Source organism: Genypterus blacodes, unplaced genomic scaffold (assembly GCF_046128005.1).
Source record: "Genypterus blacodes isolate CSIRO-AG114 ecotype Tasmania unplaced genomic scaffold, CSIRO-AGI_Gbla_v1 ptg000055l_1, whole genome shotgun sequence".
In the NCBI taxonomy this organism is placed as follows: Eukaryota; Metazoa; Chordata; class Actinopteri; order Ophidiiformes; family Ophidiidae; genus Genypterus; species Genypterus blacodes.
Genome location: NW_027466867.1, coordinates 6,320,362 through 6,342,908, shown reverse-complemented (window position 1 = coordinate 6,342,908; position 22,547 = coordinate 6,320,362). Strand labels below are relative to the sequence as shown.

The window sequence follows — 22,547 nt, the reverse complement described above, 5'->3', positions numbered from 1 at the left end:
CTTCCACAACCACGATCAAAATTACGAAATTACGACTTCCTGTGTGGTATTTGAATGCAGCATTGGACGTTGCAAGGCGAATCCACAATAACCTTATAAGGAGTAGCAGTTCCACAGAATGTGACCTTACAGCAGTAGTTCGCGAAAGAAAAAGTTTGAGAACCACTGCCTTACAGCAAAGCGCTATGATAATAAAGATGATTTATTATATATCAGACTAATGCAAGGCACGTGTCAATATATCGTAAAGGTGAACTGGAAGGAATATAACAATAATATTTCCACTAAAATCTCACCCTTCATGGACACAAGTACACGAACACGAGTCTAAAAGGAATGCTCATTAATGCTAAAATGTTCATTTGCATTCGGTAAATCTGTGAGTACAAATGTTTATACATGGATATTATTAATTAGTGTAGAGATGGAGGCACAAACTGCAAAGACTTTGAATCAGTATTGTGTACTTGGCGCCCTCTGTTGTGGATTGAGAATATTACGACTGAATTTGCCATGTAAGGACCGTAAACATTAAACGCAAGGTTTAGACGCACGCAGGCGGTTATTATGGCAGAAACGCTGACCAAACTGTAAATAGAGCCTACATATGATTCATATAGGAGTGTAAACTGTGTATAATTATATGTATATATTCAATCTAGTGACCATTGCAACACGTGCCGGGGGTATAGCTCAGTGGTAGAGCATTTGACTGCAGATCAAGAGGTCCCCGGTTCAAATCCGGGTGCCCCCTCTTTTTATCTTCATCGTCTGTGTAAAATGATGAATCGTTAGTAAGAAACATCATTTTTTAAACAGTAAACAATTAAACGGTCTGACGAAGCTAAAGCTGCTGAATCTACAAGTCGGAACGTTCATTTTTCTCAGCTTGATTATTGATTGATGCACCTTCCTGTGCTGTGCAACCCCCCTCTTTTTAATTAACTCTTAAACAGATACACCTGCTCACTTACTCTGACTCTTTAACTTGATTGAAGCACCTGTTTTGTTTGAAATGGACGAATAAGATAAATAAAATTATACAAGCCAAAACAATGACTTTGAATCAAGTTTCCAGGTAAATTACATTTTTTTCGTCTGGCTGCTGGATTTGTGTGTCTTACTGTTGAATTTCTTCAGTGCTTCAATGCTGGTGTTCCCTGTTAAACTACATTTTCGTGGCAACACAAATATCTTTAATTTGTATTTTATACATGTTTATTTTTTTTCAATACAACATTGATTTACATCTATGACTCTACTAAGTAATCCACTTGGATGTTTAATGGATATATTCACCGTTCTGGTGGCAAATTGTATAAAATGCATTTTAGATTATCACAGTTGATGCCCACATGAGCCAAAACAGGAATTCATTTTGTAAAGGTGTTTAAATAAGAGATTGGATTATGCTCATCAGTCAGGTTTACACGAATAAACTGCATTTATAGTGCCTCCACCCAATGTTATTATTGTATTGATCATTAAGATAAAGCAGCTTGGTATTGCACACACACAGACCAAGAATCTCTGCGATGTTTTAAGACAAGTAGACCACATAAATTAATATCAAAACTCACCACCAGTTTTTATTGGAAGAAGTTCAAACAGAAAGACAGAGAAACACAAAGAAAATTTGGAAACTCGATTTCATCAAAACAATATTTCTTCAGAAGGATTCAAGATGATCATTATAATCACTACCAGTTACACAGCTGGATATCTGTTGTAATGTCCACATAGATATAGCATTTCATAAACCAGTCATTGCTCCTGTACACATTCATAAAACAAAAATAGCTCCACAAACTGGCTAAAAACAAAAACACATATCTAGGTTGAACTGTACAGTTTGCAGTATGAAGGCTAGTTAGATTCATTCCCTGACATTTCTTTGCATTGGTGGGTTTGTACAGTTACACTTTTGCTCACAACACTTGCTGTACAGTCAGCCTCCTCATGGTTCTTCCCCACCCTCCAACATGGCAGATCCCCTGTGTGATGGCAAAGAGCGAGAGACACAGAGAAAGCTGGCAACAGCAGTTACAGTAGACACTGTCCAGCCACCAAGGTTGGAGAAGGAACATTCTGCGTCGACGATTGGCCTTGTTGTCCGTTTGTTCCCACGTAATACTTTTGCAGTCCTCAAGATGGTGCCCTGACTTCCCCTGGATGTAGAGGCCCTTTAGCAGCACTGCTCAGCTTCAATGAAACCTTCTTTTTCGTGACCCCCGAGCTCGACCTCGGCGTAACTCGAGTGGCAGCCCTGGTTGCGGAACTTCATAGATGGCCAGTAGTTATTGGTGCGTCGCTGAGAAAGATAGATAGATATTTGCTGTTACTGGTGTGGCAGATTTTTGATATACAGCTCTTATGATATACAGCTCTTATACACTCTTTGTTCGGAACGTGGAAGAGTTTTTGTAAGAGGTAGAAAGTAAATGTACCCCAATTTTGAAGTACTAGAACTAGATCATTTGAGGAGTCTAGCAGCATTTATAGAAAGATTTAAGCTATCAGTTGTCTGTAAAGGTTCTCAGTCATCCTGGTCATGGTATCCAAGGAAAGTTAATCTTAAACAAATCATTCAATCCTCTAATGAACATGGTTACTGCAGAAAAGAGGAACCCCAACAAGGATCTTTAACCACACCGGGCCACAGGGGACTCAATCATTACAATCCGGAGGAGCAGGAGTATCAACTACCCTGACTATGACTCCATAGAGGTTAAATCCTTGGAAGCCCCACCAATCTGTCAGAGTTGAAGAGGCCTTTTGGATTAGAGGTGACACGTCTGAAAGCCCTTTCGACCAAGTCCAGTTGTCTCAGATTAACTTTCCTTGGTGAAGCTATCAGTGATATGTCTTATGTCTTTGGTTATTATTATTACTATTGCTTTTCTCACCTGCATGAGGTAGAATGGTGGGGCAACTGTGGGGTGTGTGTTGATGTAGTAGACAGCCAGTAAGGTCAGAGCTACAAGCACAACTAGGGCGGCCACTACACCGGCGATGATGGCCGTGTTCTCTGTTATCCCCGTGTGGTTTGGAGGACCTGTCTGTAAATCTTGATGGAAGGAAAACAGAGGGTGTTTTTAACAATAAAAAAACAATTCTGAACAAGAAATACCACTGCTATTTCTCACTGACAGTGAGGATAAAATGGGTTGACATGAGGAATTATTTCCAGTCCATAAATAGCAGCTGCCAAAGTGTCCTTGAGTCTGTTTCGATTCTGCCAAGTGGTGCAATGTGGATGTGGTGCATCTGATGGCTAAAATTCACACTGGTCAGCAAAACATTGTGTGTCTGAAAAAGGGAACTGAAAAACAAACGCAGCACAAATGCAAACAAGAAGCTGGAAAGCAATGGCAGCAACACGACAAAGTCCCAACACAAACTCAGAGACCATCAAGCTCTTTCTGTCCTCCAAACATTGCGGCTTATTGTTATTTAGTGGCCCCATTATTCTACATGACCCAGAACAGATACTGCACAACTGTACTTCTACCTCTCTTGTTACCTACTCACCACTGGTATTGTTGTTAAAGTGAAGTTTGGTGTCATCTGTGGATAAGAGAGATCATTGGTGCATGGGAGATGAGACGACAACAGGGACAGAGACGGACAAAAAGACAGTGACAGCCAAACAGACCTGTGCAGCGCGAGCTTTTGTCCCTGCATCAGAGGGGCAATGCAACAAACAAGTGCAAAGCAGATTGCTTCAAGGATACTGCATGTCGGAAGTGCAAGTCCGTAAGCTAGCAGAGTAATATGCAGTTAGATGTCAAATCAAACGTTTTGTGTAGCAGTTGTGTTTACTTTCACTCCACCACCGCGCTACTTCAGAGCAACGTACCCTCAGTGACTGGCTGGCCTTCAAGCACAGCTGAGGAGAGCGTTGGACCTGGGAAGGAGTGGTTGATGGAACCCGTAGATCCCTCAGGTCCCCCTTGGTTGTACTCCTCACATGTGCCTTTTGCCTGAAAGAAATAACACATTGTCTCAGCTACCGAGCGAATCAACACGGGACGCTAGAAACACTGCAGCCGCTGTGCCTCCCTCACCTCCTCGGGACAGTTATAATCAAGCCACTCTTGTCTGTGTCGGTCAATTCCGTCCGAGCATCTGAAATGCAGTGGGAACGGAATGAGAACGGTCTGCGACCCGGCAACAGTGTGAATCTGAAATTTGAGCGTTCGATGCCATCCTACCGTTGAAGCGTGTTGCACCAGCCGCAGCCGGTTGTCCAGTTGGATGTCAGGCAATCATCGCAGGATGTGTGCTCAAGACAAGCTAGAGGAGTGAGACAAAAGGAGGGATCTGAGGTGTGAGAGGATGACTATCGAGCCAATATCCAGACGAGGATCAGAATACTCACTGGGCAGAGGTATGAACTCTAAAGCAGATCTGGTAGTAATCTTTGTGGTGTTAATCGCAACACGGTGATACTCATAGATGGTCCGTCGCTTGGCATCTTCAAGACAGATAGAATATATAAGTATGATCATTAGGAGGTTTTAATTCAACAACATACACACACATAGACATTGGTACTACCTTTTTGTTTAGTTAGTATTGGGATTATGGCAATTCCTGTTGTTATCTGTGTAGCAGTGCTTCTTATGAATTCACCTGGTTGGTAACAGATTGGTCATCAGTGCCTCCTGGTAAAACCTGTGCCCAGCTTATAAATCTAGATTGTTTGTCTCTTGCTCTCGCTGCAGGCAGACACATTTGTCGGCCATGTTGCAGCCTTAGTTTCTTCTACGTTCTCCTTTGTTTGTTTTATGCATTCCGTGTCTCCCTATTTGTCATGTCAGCCGGGTTGTGACACGATATATTAAAGTACAGTTTCACATACACTATAGCTAAACCATCGGAGTGGAGAATAATGTTTTTTTTAAGGAACTGACCTGAGAACTGTGAGGAAGGGAGAAGTGCCATGAAGGCATCAGACAGTCCCACTTTTACTGGATGCTCTGTGGAATTAATCATCTCCACTGATAATGGGATCTGTAAAGGCACAGCGGAGTTAATTTTTACTGCGCTAATCCCCCACAAATGAGCTCAGGATCGCTTCCATTCTGATGTGACTGTGCAGATCAAATCGAAGTTGAAACGTGTAACTTACCACTCTGTAGTTGAAAACTATAGTTCCATTGCTGTGGAGGACTGCTTGGAAAGTGTAAGGTCCCTCATCCTCGCGACCCTGCACACGCACTTTGTCCCACTGCACCACAAAGAGTTTACCTGAGCAGAGCAGGACACAGAAGCAGGTCAAAGAAAAGCACACGCATAATAATATCAATATCACCCTGGATCAGTCAGGAGCCCCACTTACCATTGTCCATGTACCTCACTGTTGAGTTTTTGGAGAAACTAGGGTCAAAGTTGGCCATGAGGGGGGCGATGTACTGCGTGGCTGTTAACATCCGATGTGTAATCTCCCCTGTGAAGATGAACCCTAGGAGAGGGAACACAGGAGTGTTAAACACAAATTTAGGTCATTGCTACAGTAGATATTTGTACTCTCAACATAGTCGATTCTTCCTGGGAAATACAGATATAGTCCAGGTGTGTGTACGGATAGACATCATGATTCATTGTATAGATATCACACAATTTGACTTTTGGGTTCCAGGATTTTGATCTGTTATCAAACGCTTGCAGTCATTTTGCAGCCAGATATCTTTATCTATCAACAAATATTCCCTTTCAGAATTATTTTCTGAAGCTGAAAATTGGATTTAGGACATGTGCAGAAATGTTAGCGACTTAAATCCATCAAAAAGTGGGAGGGACTTGTGATTAACTAGTGACAGATGCGTGTCTGAATAGTTCCCCCTGGGTAGGGCAGAGTCTCCTTGGTCTCTCTCGGGTAGATGTTTGGTAACTTGCCAAACAAGTGAATGTGACCTGTTTAAATAACAACAAAGGTGCAACTTACCACCCGTTGCTATGGTGATTTGTCTCACGTTGTGTCCGTAGAAAGGGAAATCAAAAGAAAGTGCCACCCTCTGTGAAAAAAAAAATGTCATTGTGTATGACTGGACATGTGTCGTATGTCTTGTTGTGTGTGTGTGTGTGTATGCGTGCATCTCACCGCTGCCTGTCTGTGTGCGTTGGACAGAATGCCATGAATTCTGACTTGGCCCTGCTGCAGGGTGCTCAGATCTATCCACAAGTCTTCAGTTCGTGTGTCCCTTGGACCAAAACTCTGCCATCTGTAGTACCTCTGGGAGTCCTCCTGAGAGAAAGAGGGCAAATCATGAGGACAGATTTCATTCATGGTGCAGAGGGGGCGGGGTAAGCAGCCTGAAATCCATCCACGTATGTCTTTAATCTCCTTATGTTTACCGATATTAAGTTGGCATGATCAGAGGGGTACATCAGGGTACATGGCAGTTATATGAGGCCATTTGATGAAAGGTGATGTATCAATATCAGGTCAGGAAACAAAGTGGATTGAGCATTTTTGAATTGATTAACATTGATCTGAATTGAGGATGTCATAATGTAATATTAATCTGGTGAAAGAACCAGATAGGAATTGAATTGATTTCCTTCCTGTCCATACAGTTCCACTGGGGGGTGCTGTTTAGACAGTTACACACAATGCTTTGGCGCCGATGGCCTGTGGCTTCCTACAGAATCCCCAATCTTGATGGCATTATTAATGTATGCCACCGTTGAAGGTGACGGAGAGCAATGGTTCTGGGGTTTAGCATGGGCTCCGAAAGTGGAGCAGTTAAATGCAGTGCCTCTCACTGCCTCTCTGGCTGCTCCATATACAGCAAGTGACCCATTTTCTCTCCCATCTCCATTCAACGACACCAGCCTGTGTTTTCTACAGGGGGATTTCTAAGAGAGGGGAAGAATCTCATATTCTTCTCCCTCACAGCTGACACACGTGAGACTGATTTATTGAAGAGACTCCCAGTGGGCAAGAGCTGGAGGGTCTCACAAATTGGGTTCAGACCCAAACAAAGGCAAACAGCATCAGTGCACAGTACCGCTCGAAGGCTTGTCCAGTGCAAGTGAGTCATTCATGCGCACACATGCACATACACACACACAACCACGCTTAAACAAACATTGTAACTTGGCAGGGCGAAGCGGTCGCCTGTTTTCAATTTGCACTGTAGTGGGAGGAAAAAGTGCAACACTATTTATTTGGTGGAAATTTCACTGATTCAAGTGTAAGAAGAGTCCCCGATGTAAGGCACAAATAAAACCTCCTCATACACACCCATTGGCACAGCCACACACACAGACAGACACGCACGCGCACACACAAAGACGGTAATGAATGGAAAACGGGACCTGTCCAGAAGAGAAAAGCAATAACACTGACCTCTTTCTTGTGCTTCATGCTCAGCGCTGTGATATTCTCCCAAAACCATCAGCGTGTCGAGCTTAGCACACAGTAAACATTATGACCCCAGCTGACCTTTCAGTGATGTATGATTATGACACTGACAAGGGCAAGATAATAAACATAAATCTGCCCAGACTTCTAAACTCTTACTGTGTGCAGGAAAGGAAAGTTAGTACAACACCACAATCGGAACATTTATGCACATTAGGTTATCAATGTGCCATCAAAAAGTGAGTTTTTGACTGATGCAGTACAAAGTGTTTTGTTGCTTAGTGACTTCACCTTCTCAATGCCATTTGCAGTGAGTTTTTGTATCCTGGCACATCGACATAATTCACTAGTTGGCTAAACAGTTGTTAAGGTCTCACCACTGTCAGGGTCATGTTGTCAGGCAGGCTGTCGATGGCCACGCCCCCTCCCGCTACGTTGCGGGTTTCTCTGTGTTTGTGTGGGCCCTGCTGGTCCCTGCTGGTCCTGCGCAGCCCGGACAGATCCCCATCTGCTCTCAGCGGTGTCCGACTCAGGGCATCTAAGAACAAGACAGGCATTATGGTAACTGACCCCTGTGGAGAAGTCCAAGACCCCATTCAACAAACGGGAGGATAGAATCTGTGAACATACTATTGTTCCTCAAAGCATGCCGGGTCGAGAGCTGCCTTGCCATGTTTTCCCTCATGCTGCAGTATTGTTATGCTGTTGCAGTCCAAATGCCTGTTCTGCACCATCAGCTGGACGCCTGCTGACAGTTCTTTGACAAATTAAGCAGCTAATTCGACATTCCGGAATATGTTTCTAATCTGCTTTTCAAAACCAAAACTCTTGGATTCTCTCCCGGATGTCAAAATGCAATGAAGGATCTCTAAAATGAACCGGCCAAAAGAATGGGGAAAAAATACACAAAATCAAATTGACCCAGTGAAACATTCAACCTCATCTGTTTTCATTGGTTACCCTAATATGGATCGGTAACAGGCATGTCCACAGAAAACCAAATCAGTACTAAGAGGCCTTGTGGTAATGAAATAAATTCCCCACGAAGGAAACAAAACAAAACATGACCTACAGCAACGGCACAACAGGATACACCAACATCTTTACATCTGGCACGCGGCAACACTGGGATGGTTTTGTTTTGAAACTAATAATGAAGCATGTGTGTGTGTTGGTTGAAAGAAATATCAGTTATAAATCACTGATGAAGTACGATACAACCTTCATTTTGTGCCAGTGCTCTTTATTTGCCAAGGCATGTACAATACACACGTGGAGCTCCATCTGTGTGGATGTGTGTGGTTCTGTCTGATCCACAGTCATATGTTTTTTTTTTAGGTTTTTCATCTGCTCAACAGATCACAAGTGGATGTTTGTATTTTTGAGGAATGTATTTAGCTCCGAGTTTCACAGTTAACCGAGCCGTGACTCACTGTCCTTCATCGCTCCGCTCTTTAGCCCGTAGATAGATTTGCACAATCAGCAGAAGTTTGCGATCGCTGCTCTTTTCCTACCGGAGAACAACTGGAGGGAATATATCCAGTTTGCTGTCGGGACTTTACGAGAGCCGTTAGTCCACTGAACTGGGCTGTTAAGTAATGGCATGCGATGAACATCTTTCAGGGTAGACAATGACGAAAAGTGGACCAGACAAGAAGTGTTTTCCTTGTGGGGAAACATAAAATGATGATGCGGCATCTAAATACTGCCACATCTTATTATGTTGAAACACAAATAAATGGAGGAATGACAGAAAAGACTTGTAGCTGCCTTTTCTTGGACTCTACTCATGAGTTAGTGGTTAGATTAGTGATAGTTCTTACATGTTGACGTAAGGTTCAACCCAACTGGACTCCATTATGAGAAAGCCCCAATTTCTTTCGTTCTTTCTTTCTCAGCAATAACTGAATTGCAAATGCAATAGAGAATAAATTCAAAACAGCCTGGAAGCATATTCATGTTTAGACCAACAGAGAGTTTACACCCCATGGGTATTCTTCATATTGGGAAAGTTTTGTTTTCTATCCATAAAAATGAGATTGGCGCCGGTCGTCAGGCCTGAAGTCCAGCACAAATTGGGAGAATTCAGTGCAATAAACGGTGAATTTAGCAGGAGCGAGCACAATACCGTGAGAAAGAGTTTTAAAATGCAACGAGAGAATGAAGTGGAGAGAGGGCATCGCACGCACCACAAGGGAGGCGGCTCCAAGGAGGAGTGTTGTTTGATCACAGGGCGATGGAAGCCATTTCTAACAGCTTTTTAGGATAAGAGGCACCTAAATGGGTCAACATTGGCGGGGTTCACAGTCAAAATTATGAGGGGTAAAGCAGCAGAGGTGGAGGTGAGGTAGTGAATCGGGCAAACTGCAGTTTGTTATTATAGTGCACACACACCTGCGTGAGTGTGACCTCAATTGTGAAGATGCCGCCAGCATGTGTGACAGATCTTTTGACGTACAGTTACAGGCTCAATATTACCTCCACCGTAGACAACCATTCAGACTGTTTTCCCTGTGGTACCACTAGATGGCAGCAGAAATCTATTTTGAGACAAGTTAGAGTGAAATATTCTGCCCTTTGCCTGTATTATTTCCACAAGTACGCTGTAAGCTGTGAGAAAACAAGTCCCCCTTAGTTTACAGGAAGTGAGATCATCCCATCATGAGGACACGGAGTTCACTAAAACAAAGAGACAACTGATAAACAAGATCCTCAGAGTACATAGAAAGAAAAAACAAATAAGCTGTCTGGTTCCTCAGTTGGTTATTTTTCCTCTAGTTTGAAAAACCAAATCCAAATTAAACATCAAAAATAAACCAAGCCCAAGTCTGTTTGTACACTTAAGCACATAGATTTGTCTCTAACCTCTGACCCAGTAGAGCCGCAGGATGACAGCGCGCATTAAAAGACTTCTTTGAGTGGGTTGTGCTGTTACAAACTATTGATTTAAGATCATAACTGGCCTAAACGATAGATGAAAACAATTTGCTGGTGAATACCGAGAATAAGATTCAGTTCATGGGAACGTTTCTGAGTGTCTGAATTTAGAACATTCGTTTACTGCCAACGTGGTGTCAAAGCCATTTCTTTTAATCCCGTCACACCAGGACCGAACACATTTCAAAGCATGTGAACAATGAAACGCTCTAATCCAGCACGACAATTCCTTTGACAAAACTAAAATACATCAGCTGTTTTTGACGCGATGCTCCCTCGGATGTGTCTGCATTGCAGCAGCCACCTCCACCTCACAAATCTAGTGGGTGCTGCAAGTCACACAGGAAGTAGCTTAACTAGGACAGAGAATTTTCAGCTATATATGGACGCTATGGACGTGCAAAATACCTTCATTCACTCCAGTACTGGCGCTTCACACATCATGCAATCTCCCTCTCTCTCTTTCCATAAACTCTGCACTGTTTTTGTGTCGTAAGCTGCAACCAAATGTCTGAAATCCCCTTTAAGTTTCTGGCCGCCATCAATGAAACGCCACAGGTCACTTTTTGACAATGTGAACGCAGCCTACGGAGGCCAGACAGCAATTTAACACAAAGACTAGACAGGAACTGAAGTCATGTTCCTCAGCTGAGACAACATCTGATGGCCTTTCAGTCTGTTCGGCTTTTTGATGGAAGTCCAGGGAGGAAATCAATGACCTCCTCCTTGTGTGAATGCGCCACATTTTGAAAAATTATACACATGTATTATACACAAAGAGAGGCACAAGATGTACTCGGAAAGAGAGGAAAAGAGAATAACATGCAGCCCCAACCAAAGGGGAGCAGGGGGCCAACATCTTTGCTTCAGGAACAGACAAGCACTCATCCTGAAGAGAGTTCACCATTATATCCAGTCCAAAGACACCAGTGGAGACTGATGATTCAGTCCCGAGACTCCAGCAGAATCTCCAAGTCTGTGTCCTACTGGAGATGAACCAAAGGCCATCTGAGCACGAGGATTAGCAAAGCACCTGCTGTTTTCCAGCAGAGGTATCATTAGTGGAGCAGTAATCGCAGCCTCAGGTCACTACTTTGTGTTCCAATCTGTGTTGCTGCAGCTTTGCATAGCGATGTTACAGTCAGCGGTTTGGATTTTTTTTTAAAAAGCGGGATCGATCTTGAAAACAGCCAGAGGGTTTATGGCGTGGGAGAAAGCCATTTTGGCACCTTTCACACACAAGACGAGCTGTAACCATAACACGCGTTCACAACACAAGCAGCTGGACCGATAAGGACCCAAAACTGGAAGAAGAAAAATGTGGCGGAAACATGGACAAGCAGATGTAGTCCAGAGTTGAGAGCAGCTTTCTTCTAAGTCATGTCCTCTCCTGGTGGTTTTCATTTGTATTTTGTTGATCTTTGGATTTCAATTTCCATTGTTGAAGTATTTATAGATTACTGCACAATACCTCACATTTATTACAAATCTGCAGAATGTCGTGGTTTAGTATTCTTAAAAGATAAAAAGATAAAAATTCAATTTATCTCTCACCACTGGGTGGCAGGAGACAGCATCACCTTGTTACCTGTGGCTGAAGAGTTTGCAAACAGCGAGAGACATCTGCGTCTCATTTGTGCCGTTTGTTTGCCTTTCTTCATCTGTTAGTCTTTGGTGTAACTGTTTGTTTGCTGCACAGGGGATGAAAACATACAGCACATTTTGGTTCTGCGGGATATACAGGCTGAAATATAGTTATGTGGTTAAGTGAAGTCCCTCAGTGGCAACATAAAAAGAGTTCCTGAGGAAGTTGAGGCCTTGTCTGTCTTGTCTAGCTCACCTGGAGTATCAGCACAGCTTGTCGGGATTGAGATCAAAATTGCCCTGAGAAGATTCCATCCTGACTGAAGCTCTGGCTTCTCTCTGCATTAGATTGAACCAAGCTGCCTTCATGTCACTCTGACCTCGTTTCTCAGTTCCTTCCAGGCAATGGAATCAAATCAAACTGTAACAATGTGATGTGTGTCCTTTCGTGAATCCATAGTTAATACTGTCATCCTGAGGTGGAAATATATGGACTGGATTGAGTTTACTGAGACATGGAACCCTTTAACTTTTACCTCACAACAATGCTGCCAGTGTTATTGTTTACCTCACCAGCATGGAGACAAAAGTGCTGCTGCTGTGATAACTTTCCAGGTTCTTGCTATTTTCAGCCTTCAGAGGGTTCTGTGGTGACTTGCAGGACTGAGGCGCATGTCCAGCATGGGAGGAGATGTGCAGATGTTTCCTAAATCAGAATCCATCAGTATGTGGCACTACAGAGATATTTGTTTCAAACAGCACTTAGTTTCTGGATCCTATCAGGGTGGGGATTTCAGCAACAAACACTAGCCTCCGAAAGTCTTCTATGACATTGTTGCACTAATGGGTCTACTATTATTTCTTTATTAAGTCCTTTGATTTTCACATGCGTGTCAATATTTGAGGAGCATCTGGTACAACGCAGCAAACATCTAAGATTAAAGCCTGTCAAAGAACATCTCAGCTGACCTACAAATCTTAGATGTGAAGACTGTGATGTGTGTGTGTGCGTGGCGTGGGTGTGAGGCTGACAGCTCAAAGCTGATTTTAATGATTATTACAAAAGGGTCTTTTTGAAGTGGCCGATTTTAGTTCTGGAGTTAATATTGAGGAAATCTCTTGAACTTTGAGTTCTCCTAACATAGGGGCCCCCAGCGTCCCTAAGGAGCCCGTCCACACTGTGTGCTGTATTGTCCTCTGCAGAGTTGGGCCCCTGATCAGAGGAACTGGGACCACAGGAGAGGCCAGAGAAACTGGAGCATCACTGATTGTTGGAGGAGGAGGAGGAGGAGGAGGAGGGAGAAGGCAGCAGCGGAAGATCGGGGGCTGGCTAAAAATACTGTATCTCCAAGGAGAACAAAAATACATACATGCACATACACACACACACACACACACACAGAGGGACAGAGAGAGAGAGAGAGAGAGAGAGAGAGAGAGAGAGAGAGAGATGCATACAACAGACATATGACCACTGACACACAGGTTTACATGTAACTGAGCACATCTGCACACACACGTACTCAGTTGAGATAAAGTCAAATGGAACAGCAGGAAAAGTCTCCAGATCGCGGTCTCCGCGGTTCCAAATTCACTCACTCCTCTCACCAACTTCCTCAACTTCTACTCATCACTCTTCCTCACACATCCTTCTGTAGCGTTTCAGTTGCTATTGTATATTTTTCCCGGCAAATTAACACCAGACAGTTTGCTTATTCGACACAGGATTCGGCATCGCTCTCTTCATTCTTCTGTGACTCAGAGAGAAATGTCAAGGGACCTGTTAGCCTCACACCCACAAGAACACATGCAGACATGCAGACATGCACCATTTAAAGTGCACAAGAAATAGTTTTACTGCCTGACTGGTCCCTGAGTTGCACAGAATTCAGGTCAGACTTCAACCTTTACAGATTTTGGGTTATTTGAAACGCTTCTGTGCAGCAACGTAAAAATAACACAGTAAAAAGGGTGATAATGAGGTGTGTGTGTGTGTGTGTGTGTACTGAGTGTGTACTGTGTGTGATAGGGGTGAGCTTACCTGCATGCTCCTGTGCCCAAACTCTCCCCAGCTCAGCCTGGGACAGGCAGATCAGGAGGACAGCACAAAGCCCCATGTCCAGCAGACTCTTCTCCCTCCTTCCCCAACTCTTCACAGCTCCTCTCTTCTCCCTCGCTTGCCCTCTCACGTCTGTGCAAGAGAGGGACGCCGTGCTCCTCCACTCCCCCACCTTTGTTAGCTCTCCTTGCTTTTTGCTCTCCTACACACTGCTATTTCCTCACCTCTGCCAAGGATTATTGTCTTTCTCTCTTTCCCTCTCTCTGTCTCTCTCTCTCTCTCTCTCTCTCTCTCTCTCTCTCTGTCTCTCTCTCTCTCTCTCCTCTGCCTCACGTCCTTGCTTGGCCCTCAGTGTAAGTTCTGGGATAACGGATCCATGGCAGCATCGGAGCTGACGAACAGCAGAGGCGTTGCAGATTGACAAGCTGCGTTTTCTCTTTCCCCGTCCTTTGCTCCAATCTCATAATTTTTCTTCTCCTGGAAATAACTCTTCCCTCTTCTCCTCTCTTTCTGTCTCTCTTTCCCTCTCTCTCTCTCTCTCTCTCTCTCTGCACTCCTCTATCTCACCCGTCTCTTTGTGTTTCTGTCTCTCTCTCCCCCCCACCTCTCTGTCTCTCTCTCTTTCTCTTGCTCTCTTATATTTTGAAAGACTTCGCCAAATAGGAAATATTTATGTATTTCTTCATTTTTTTCACTTTCCTTCCAAACAAAAAAAAGGTTGGAGTTGGGAGGGGCATGTCTCCGCCATGTGGAAGCACCATGAACCAAAACAAATGAAAGATTGACTTTTTAAAACTAGCCTTGCCTGTAGTTATGAATATGTCCCTGACCTTCTTAAATTACACTTTCCTTTCCTCTGGATCTGTTTGTTGATAGTTTATGTGCTGTCTGAGACACGTCTTCCCTGTGATGCAGTGGAAACAATGCAGACGCCAGCAACTTTATATTTAGAGCCAGACCTCAGTGTTGGAGATTTGGTGAACTGTTGTTGTAATTGTTGTATTTCCAGCTAATTACTAATGTAACAGAAGATTTTCCATCTCAAGAGGTCCACTAGAGCCCTAAATACCTTTTTACCCTTTACCCTAAATCTGTGCAGACAGGTAGGAGTGGGACTCGGCCTCCACAGATACTCACAGCTGTCGTGAATGTGTTTTCACAGGACGATAAAGAGTCTGTTTTCAGATGTAATTCACTCCGTACTTGGATACGCACAAGATACATTGGTGCATGCATAATGAAATACATGCACACACATAAAACATAACGGAAGCCAAATAGAATTGCTCCACTCTATTGTTGTGCCAGAGCCTTGAGTGAGTTAATAACACAGATGTACCACTCAAACTCAGCTGACGGACATCAGTGAGTTTTTTAATTGCGCAGGATTTTGTTCAAAGTCAGATTCAACATGTTGATCCAGCTGTTGAGTTTGATAGTTTGTTAGTCCCTTTTTGCACACCGTGTACCTTTTTATTGTCAATTTGTAACTGAGGTTGCTTGTGTATCACGCAAAGTAAACAAAAGTAGGAAATGAAACACTTGTTGCAAAATCATGGGTGGACATCATTGTTTCCTATTGTCTCTTTTAGTTTCTTCATTTATTGTCTTTCTCTGTATCTCAGCGGATGGGAAACAAATGTTACCAAATCATATTGATACAATTTAACTACAGTCTCTGCTGGCACTGAGCTCTTTACATTTTTGTTCCTTCCTTTGGAAGACAATCAATGCCGTGGACACTCAGTGTAACTATGCTGATTAATGGCTTGTCGGGCCACTGTGGTTACAAATTTCTCCATTCCCCCAGCATGCATTGCGCTCACGCATTGTTATGAAAGACGTCTGAGTCACACATGCACAGCTTACAGGAAGGAAGCTGTTTTGCACTGTAAAGCTTTTTTAGAGGGAGGCAGTAGCTCAGTGGGTAGAGCTTCCAGTTGGGAACCGGAGGGTCGCCAGTTCGAGTCCCTGCCGAGGTGCCCCTGAGCAAGGCACCGAACCCTCAATTGCTCCCCCCTCTGCGAAGGGTGGTAATGTAAGTCGCTTTGGATAAAAGCGTCTGCCAAATGATCGTAATGTAATGTAATGTCTGACGCCCGTACTGTAAGCTGAATCAGGGCTTTTTGTGATCTATTCAATGGAACTGATCTGCTGGACGTCAGTGGACAGAATCCATCTCAGCTCTCTGACCATCTCGTGACCAGAATGCTGCCTGAGACGGTGCCTGTCGACTGATGTCTCATAAACTTACATCATGTTTGTTTTTCTTAGTTTTACCACGCAGAAGATCACACAATGACTTCAGCAAAGACGTTTTTATTGGCCCAGTAACACAGTAAAAATGTTCCGTGTGACTGAAGGCTCCCACTTACTACTTTGAAAACTATGTGTTTTTGTGCTGGCTAAGCAGATCCTCCATTAAAGCTCTCCATCCGTGCAGAGGAGGTAGCTAATGGCAACCGCAATCTGCTTGTTGTGTTTACACAGATCGCCGTAGTGTGTTTGCATGCACATTGAAACTTTGATTATACTGTGATTAAATCAATTAATCAGTTTTTAAAACATCACCCACCATAATCAGCACAAATCAAAGTGTGCTTACCCTTTAGAAACAGACTGAGATTATTCTGGAAATGGAAATGGAAATGTCATTGTCAGTGTGAGCCAACTCTGCATGCGCTATACATGCACACGTATTTACGTGTATGACATAATGATTGAGCCAACATCCATCCGCAACTGCCACCAGAATGAGTCGCTTTACAAATGTTTTTGATGGGACGATGTCTCCCTTGCATCATTCAAAACAATCTTCCATCAATCATTGTGACAGTATTCCTCTACTACTTGATTTATCTTAAGAGGTGAGTTGGTGACAATGGTTGACCCTTGCTCCAGATTCTTCACTTGCCTTTGCCACTCTTCTTCTTCTTCTTCTTCACTGGCAGTGTTTTTTTTTAACCTGGCACAAAAGGCACAGGGCTGTTTCCCATTATAGCAAGAGTCACACTCCTCTGTCTCATTGTAATTAGAAACAGGTTAGAGAGAAAAAGCGTTTGAACCTCACCAGAAATCCAATTCAAACATTGGAGAATAGAGACATTCTATTTACAGATGAGGTGAGGCGGACAAACCACATCAACACCGACTAGACGACGTTTCAAAATGTGAAGTTACAACTTAGAGACTCATTGTTTATGTTTACATTTTTTAAATGGGTGAAAATCATAGTCAGTAATTGAAAAAAAAAAGTTGAAATTATCAGCATTGTTTGCATTTTCTGTTCCGTTTATTTGACAATCTAATTTTTCTGCATTTTACAGGCAAATACGCTGACGTCACTATTTAGTCACTCGGGTCCTCTTTTATTTCTTGTTAGAAATCTACATGTCTTCAGCCTCAAACACAGTAATAGGTGCAGATTTGTGAATACAGAATGCAATGCAACGTAATGGCAACGGTTTCCGTCTGCAAACTCTTGATGGCTCCGTCCTCTTGAGACTGACTGTGAAGATAAAACTCCATGGCTCCATCTGGGGAAGGCATGGAATGTCTAGAGAAATGTCTTAGGGGAATTCTCAACACCTCATCCTGAAATGTGACTTTAATTTAGGATTGAGGTTTAGGGGTGAAAATAAATGGGTGCCAGCTCTTTAAACGTCATGTTGCCAGGTGTGTTACAGGTCATCGGCTACAAAACTTTGACAATACACACGGCTGCCGCTGAAGTAAGTCACTTTTGCAAAATTTATGAATCACATTTTCAAGAGGAATGTTAATTGAAAAACACTTTTGCATTGATATACTGTATATGCACTTCAGCCTGGAAACCTCATTATGTTCAACCAAAGGCAAGGACAGTCACATATGTGTAGATTTAGATATTAAAATCATTCTGTGTGTGATACTCAGGAGAATATCGCAGCTGTGTTCCGTTGGCTCATTGCTTTGTTTGTATCTTATTGGCTTAACATGTACTGCCATTTTTGACACGTGCAATGATACCAGCACAGATTACTGACATAGCTCAATTTACATAACACTACTTGCCTGTAACCCCTCCACCCACCCCTAACAATCCTTATTCATTACCCACACAATCTCTTCTTTCACACAAATTTCCCTCTAGTATGTGTTTTTGTTGAGACAGCGATTAAGAAGTTATGTCTCATCGTCCCCTAATGCCCTGAATACACATTTGTCTCTACCAATTGTCCGACTAGTCCTGAACTGAGCGTATTATTTGGCAATGGGAGGGTTGACTCCACATGCCCTCTGCTATTCACAACTACCCGTGGGGGGTCAAGGTTCATTACAATAGAAAAAAAATCACCCTCCCCATTGTTTTTCTAGTCCCTAATAGCAACACCCACAGCAATGTTGATTTTGACAGCAGGCACATTCATTATGGACGTCATTAGCAGAATCTTTAACGCAGGGACTACATGTTAACGTCTGTTTGGAGACAGTTATCTGCTTTGGCAATGAGTAAATAAGAGCAATGTCGCTGTAAGTACGGATGTAGAACAGGAATAAGTGTTTGGAGGAGCACGATAAGGGGAGGGGGAGTTGTGGTTTGAGTTGGAATTCTTGTGTTGGAATCTGCCGCAAAAACAGCAAAACACATTCACAGCAGAAAGAAACAGGGCCTCGGAATACATCCATTACCAGAGAAGTGTTTATGGAATTTATAGTTACAGAATTTATAGATGATAAATCTTTGTAAAGACTTTAATCCACCAGCTACATAATAATAATGACATATAGAGATACAGTGTACAGAATTATTGTAGTTCCACAACTGTTCTGTTTATCCATATGACTCGACATTAACATTGTATTATTTACAGTAGAGCTAAGCAATCAATACACATCCTTTTCAGCACAGTAACGGCTCAAATGCTGAGATAACCCCGATACAATAGGTTAAACTGGTAGCTATTTGCATATTGTGAACTGATACAGTTGCAGCTATTGTATCCACTAATTGACCACCAATTACATCATTTGTCTGTTTTGATAAGGACTTAACTACGTGAAGCTGAGACCTGTGATATCTACGCAACCAATCTGCGCTGCCTGTCTGCCACTAAGAATATGTAAATTGCAAACAATTACCCAGCTATTTCAGCCTGAGTGAAAAATACTGACTGTTGCTGATGTAGGCAAGACTCGTGTTTGACTTAACAACAAATATAACAGAAACGATGACTCGATCTTCCCATAAAAGTTCAGCCCGGAGAGCTGATGCAACTCAGTTTGACCACCCATCTCCCTTTAACCATTGGAAATCTCCATTGCGATCATTATTAATGATAACGGCTGTAAGTGATGACTGAATGAAGAGGGAGGAGCAGGTCTAATGGCTGCCTGGGGCTTTGGGTTTCCAGACTGTGTAAATGTAGAAGGTAGTAAGAATATTATCCACAAGGCCATAAATTTGAAGTTGTCTCAGCTTGAATAAAGTGATAATGATTTTTATATTTCCACCTTGGCTGTATGCGTAGTTAAGGACAGCAGGTGGTTGTTTTTGCTTCTCTATTATGGATTATTGTGCTGCGTGGGTGTGATGTCATATCCTTAAAAAAATATTATTTTCGTCATCCAAGCAACCATCCACTGGAAATGGAATGTACTTTGTCCGTTAAATATTCTATCAAACACACAATACATCACAAGGATATAATGGTACTTTATAGCTTTATGTCAATTTTTCCATTTTATGATGGTTAATACTTCAACCGCAAAATCTACTTTTTAGTCTTATAGTGCAGCCGCTCCCAGGTTCCAACTGGGCTCGGGAGAAAGCTGAAACATAAACACTGTTGAGTCCTGTTGCATTGCCAGGCGGAGGATTTACAAGTTCTCCATTCAACGCTAAATAGCCAAAAACAGGCTCATTAACCACAGTCACATCCATGACCAGCCAAGACGAGGTCACTGTTGAGAATCTGGGCATAGAGTGGGAACACGATTCATGTAGCCTTATTGTGAACTTGAATATACCGCAAAAAAAAGAGAGAAAGTACACCCAAAATGGGGCAGATGTGAAGTCGGGACTCTTTCCAGATGGCACCACAGCTGTAACGGATGCCATAGATTACATGTTTTGCCTGTGAGAATAAGCATAACAATGCAGAAAGTCCAATTCAGAGAGGAAGAGGGTTTTACACGCTTTAAAGGTCACTTCCAAACAAATTCATATCTGAGAGCAGAGGCAGAGGAGACACTGGGACGATACCTCATTTCAGCAAAACAACGTTTCTTTTGAAGCGATACTGATGTGATATTTCCAAACATTTGACCTCATAGAAACCACACAATCACAAGAGACAAGATCTACTATCTGTACTGGAGTGTCTTAATGTTTATTTCCAATATCGCACAGCTCACCGAGTTCTTTTCCATCTAGGGTGTGTTTTGTACTGTTGAGTAAATCTTGGAGGAGCCCAGTGATGCACTCAACACTTGACAGCTGATACGTTATGTGGTTGTGCGTGTGTATGTGGGTCCTTGTGGCCCAAAACAAATATTCCAGAAAACGTCAACCAGCGCTGGAGTTAGAGGGGTTGTTCCCCCTCTACTCCCCCCCCCAGTCCCCCGCCCCAGAGAACAAATCGCTGATGTTAATTACATTTAATGAGATCATGGGGTCGTCTGCAGAGAGCACTTCTGCAAATTGCTCTCAGCGTGGGGTCTGGAGTGGGATAGGGTAGGAACATGGAGGTTGGGGCCTGGAGTGTTTGTCTTGTGTTTGGGGCCGGGGCACACAGTGGCCCAGACTTCCCTGTCACTCAGTGACCAGTGAAACATGTCTTGTATTTATCTGCTTTTGTCTAGTCGAGATAATAACACAGATGCTCGTCTTGGCTCTATTGTGTGAAACTGTTGTCAGCCCACCGTTGTTCTCCCCTCCCGTCCTATCTCCCCTCTTTCCTCTCCCCTGCTCCACGGCTGGTCGTTTTGCCACTATTTTCTGGCTGCAGGGGGTGACTTGAGCAATTTAGTTAATCCATTAACTACTAATTGTCTCCTCCTACCCTGTTGCTTGGACAAACAGCCTGGCAGGGGGGGTGTCGAGCTGTGGTGACCTATAAAAGTCACCACAGTGGAAGAGGAGGCGACCACTGTCACCTCATGATACCCTTCAGTCCTGATGATCCACACTGAAATGGACTTCTAGATCTGTTTACGACAACTGCATTTGTGTGTGTGATCATAGAAACAGAGTCTTGATTCCTTATTTAACTTTCGGCTCACTTGTTTCTGTGTGGAGATGTTGGGGAATCTGTGGCTGGTCTGTCTGGGTCTATGCGTCTCCTGGGCTGATGCTCGTATATGGGCCTGGATGCTCAATATGCCCCACAGCCCCCCAAAGGAAGGACTGAAGGCACGAAGGGAGAGCACTGCCGCAGCCAAAGCAGCCACGGTAAGATTTTTAATTCTCAGAGTTGGAGAGAATTAGAGCAAGTCAAGAAACAAAAGGCAAAAGATTTATTGTCCAAATTCATATTTCGACTCTATGGAGTCTTAATAGTGTAAATAGAGTCTTTCAGTGTGTTAGACTGAGGCACAGTTTTATAATATGCCCCTCTTTCCTCCAGGGTGTGTGTGACCATGACAGGGCCTGTGGGCGCGGTTTCTCATGCGATCGCCACTTTGGCCTGTGTGTTCCTCTACAAGGGGAGGGCCACTACTGTCGGAAGGACGCGCAGTGTGTCCGTGGACTCAGCTGCATGTTTGGGAAATGCCACCGCAGCATCCCCAACGGACAAGAGGGTAAGAATTGTGTGTCAAATCTCAAATCTCCAGTTTAGTTTGAAGATTAAAACCCCGGAACTAAAGCAGAGATTCTTTCATCCAGGTGCCAGGTGTAAAGTGGACAGGGACTGCGGGGCATCCATGTGTTGCGCCCGACACCATGGTGAGCAGGTGTGCAAGAGACGCCTGATGCATGGCGACAGTTGCTATGTGCCTGATGGCGGCCTGGCGTTCAGTATCAACCAGATCTGCCCATGTGATGAGGGGCTGCTGTGTCGTGGAGAAAGTGAGCCACCACCCCACTGGAGAGAGTAAGTAGAGCACCTAAGGACAACAGAAGACCACTGATTAGCTTGTAAAGAAGGCAGAATGTGAATTTATGATAATAATGTGCTGATGAACCTCTTCTGTTTTGTCTTCCAGGAGGGATTTTATTTATCAGCCTGATCGCACAAGTTGGACCTGTCAGGTGTCCAAGTCCTGATGCCCCGATCCTAAAAGTATTTATTGTGTAAATATGTTAATTGTATATTAGGAAAACTCTATTAATATGTCTCAGGCTTGCATCAAGGCTTTTTCATTGTTTAATTTGATTTTGACAAAAGCACTATGTAACTGTGTTCAAATTCATGGTGTCTCATTGTAATCCCCGTCATGCGTTATAGTGTTGGTAGATTATATCTATAAACGAATAAAGAGGCAAACCTTTGACGGTGACTTCATGTTAAAGGTGTCAGTTGTTCATAGATATAGAAGAAAAAGACTTTGCTGCTCTCTGCTGGTGAAAATTCAGGCGATTCAGGTTTCAAACAATGATTGCAATGAGAAAAG

General features: G+C 43.3%; 2 protein-coding genes and 1 non-coding gene across 5 annotated transcripts; 2 read left to right on the top strand and 1 right to left on the bottom strand.

The window, feature by feature from the left end:
• Positions 1-682: 682 nt before the first annotated feature.
• Positions 683-754, top strand: trnac-gca (transfer RNA cysteine (anticodon GCA)). The gene has a single exon. It is a non-coding gene; the product is annotated as a tRNA-Cys (tRNA).
• A 535-nt stretch (positions 755-1,289) lies between these two features.
• Positions 1,290-14,573, bottom strand: LOC143002294 (plexin domain-containing protein 1-like). Of its 3 annotated transcripts, XM_076152330.1 has the most exons (14): positions 13,935-14,573; positions 7,750-7,910; positions 6,107-6,250; positions 5,951-6,020; positions 5,345-5,467; positions 5,135-5,253; positions 4,917-5,016; positions 4,382-4,477; positions 4,215-4,296; positions 4,068-4,128; positions 3,860-3,983; positions 3,656-3,761; positions 3,532-3,567; positions 3,051-3,067 (listed from the first exon to the last, which is right to left on the bottom strand). In XM_076152330.1, exons 1-13 carry the CDS (start codon positions 14,008-14,010, stop codon positions 3,564-3,566), a joined length of 1,266 nt encoding a protein of 421 aa, XP_076008445.1. In that variant the 5' UTR covers positions 14,011-14,573; the 3' UTR covers positions 3,051-3,067; positions 3,532-3,563. The 3 variants fall into 3 exon arrangements, with proteins under 3 accessions (XP_076008443.1, XP_076008444.1, XP_076008445.1); XM_076152328.1 differs by lacking the exons at positions 3,532-3,567; positions 3,656-3,761 and adding an exon at positions 1,290-2,311 and having other exon boundaries at positions 2,907-3,067; XM_076152329.1 differs by having other exon boundaries at positions 2,940-3,067; positions 3,532-3,761.
• A 6,658-nt stretch (positions 14,574-21,231) lies between these two features.
• On the top strand, positions 21,232-22,200 carry LOC143001911 (dickkopf-related protein 3-like). Its single transcript, XM_076151759.1, has 4 exons — positions 21,232-21,384; positions 21,560-21,734; positions 21,820-22,027; positions 22,140-22,200. Exons 1-4 carry the CDS (start codon positions 21,232-21,234, stop codon positions 22,198-22,200), a joined length of 597 nt encoding a protein of 198 aa, XP_076007874.1.
• The last annotated feature ends 347 nt before the right edge of the window (positions 22,201-22,547 follow it).

Bases quoted from the DNA above. Each gene is read 5' to 3' on its own strand.
- LOC143002294 (XM_076152328.1), bottom strand. From the start codon at position 14,010: ATGGGGCTTTGTGCTGTCCTCCTGATCTGCCTGTCCCAGGCTGAGCTG. The intron at 6,021-6,106 runs GTGAGATGCACG...TTTTTTTCACAG, and splicing joins ACGCACACAGACAGGCAGCG to AGGGTGGCACTTTCTTTTGA. The intron at 3,068-3,859 runs GTACGTTGCTCT...CCTTCCATCAAG, and splicing joins AGGCCAGCCAGTCACTGAGG to ATTTACAGACAGGTCCTCCA.
- LOC143001911 (XM_076151759.1), top strand. From the start codon at position 21,232: ATGTTGGGGAATCTGTGGCTGGTCTGTCTGGGTCTATGCGTCTCCTGG. The intron at 21,385-21,559 runs GTAAGATTTTTA...TCTTTCCTCCAG, and splicing joins CCGCAGCCAAAGCAGCCACG to GGTGTGTGTGACCATGACAG. The intron at 21,735-21,819 runs GTAAGAATTGTG...TCTTTCATCCAG, and splicing joins CATCCCCAACGGACAAGAGG to GTGCCAGGTGTAAAGTGGAC.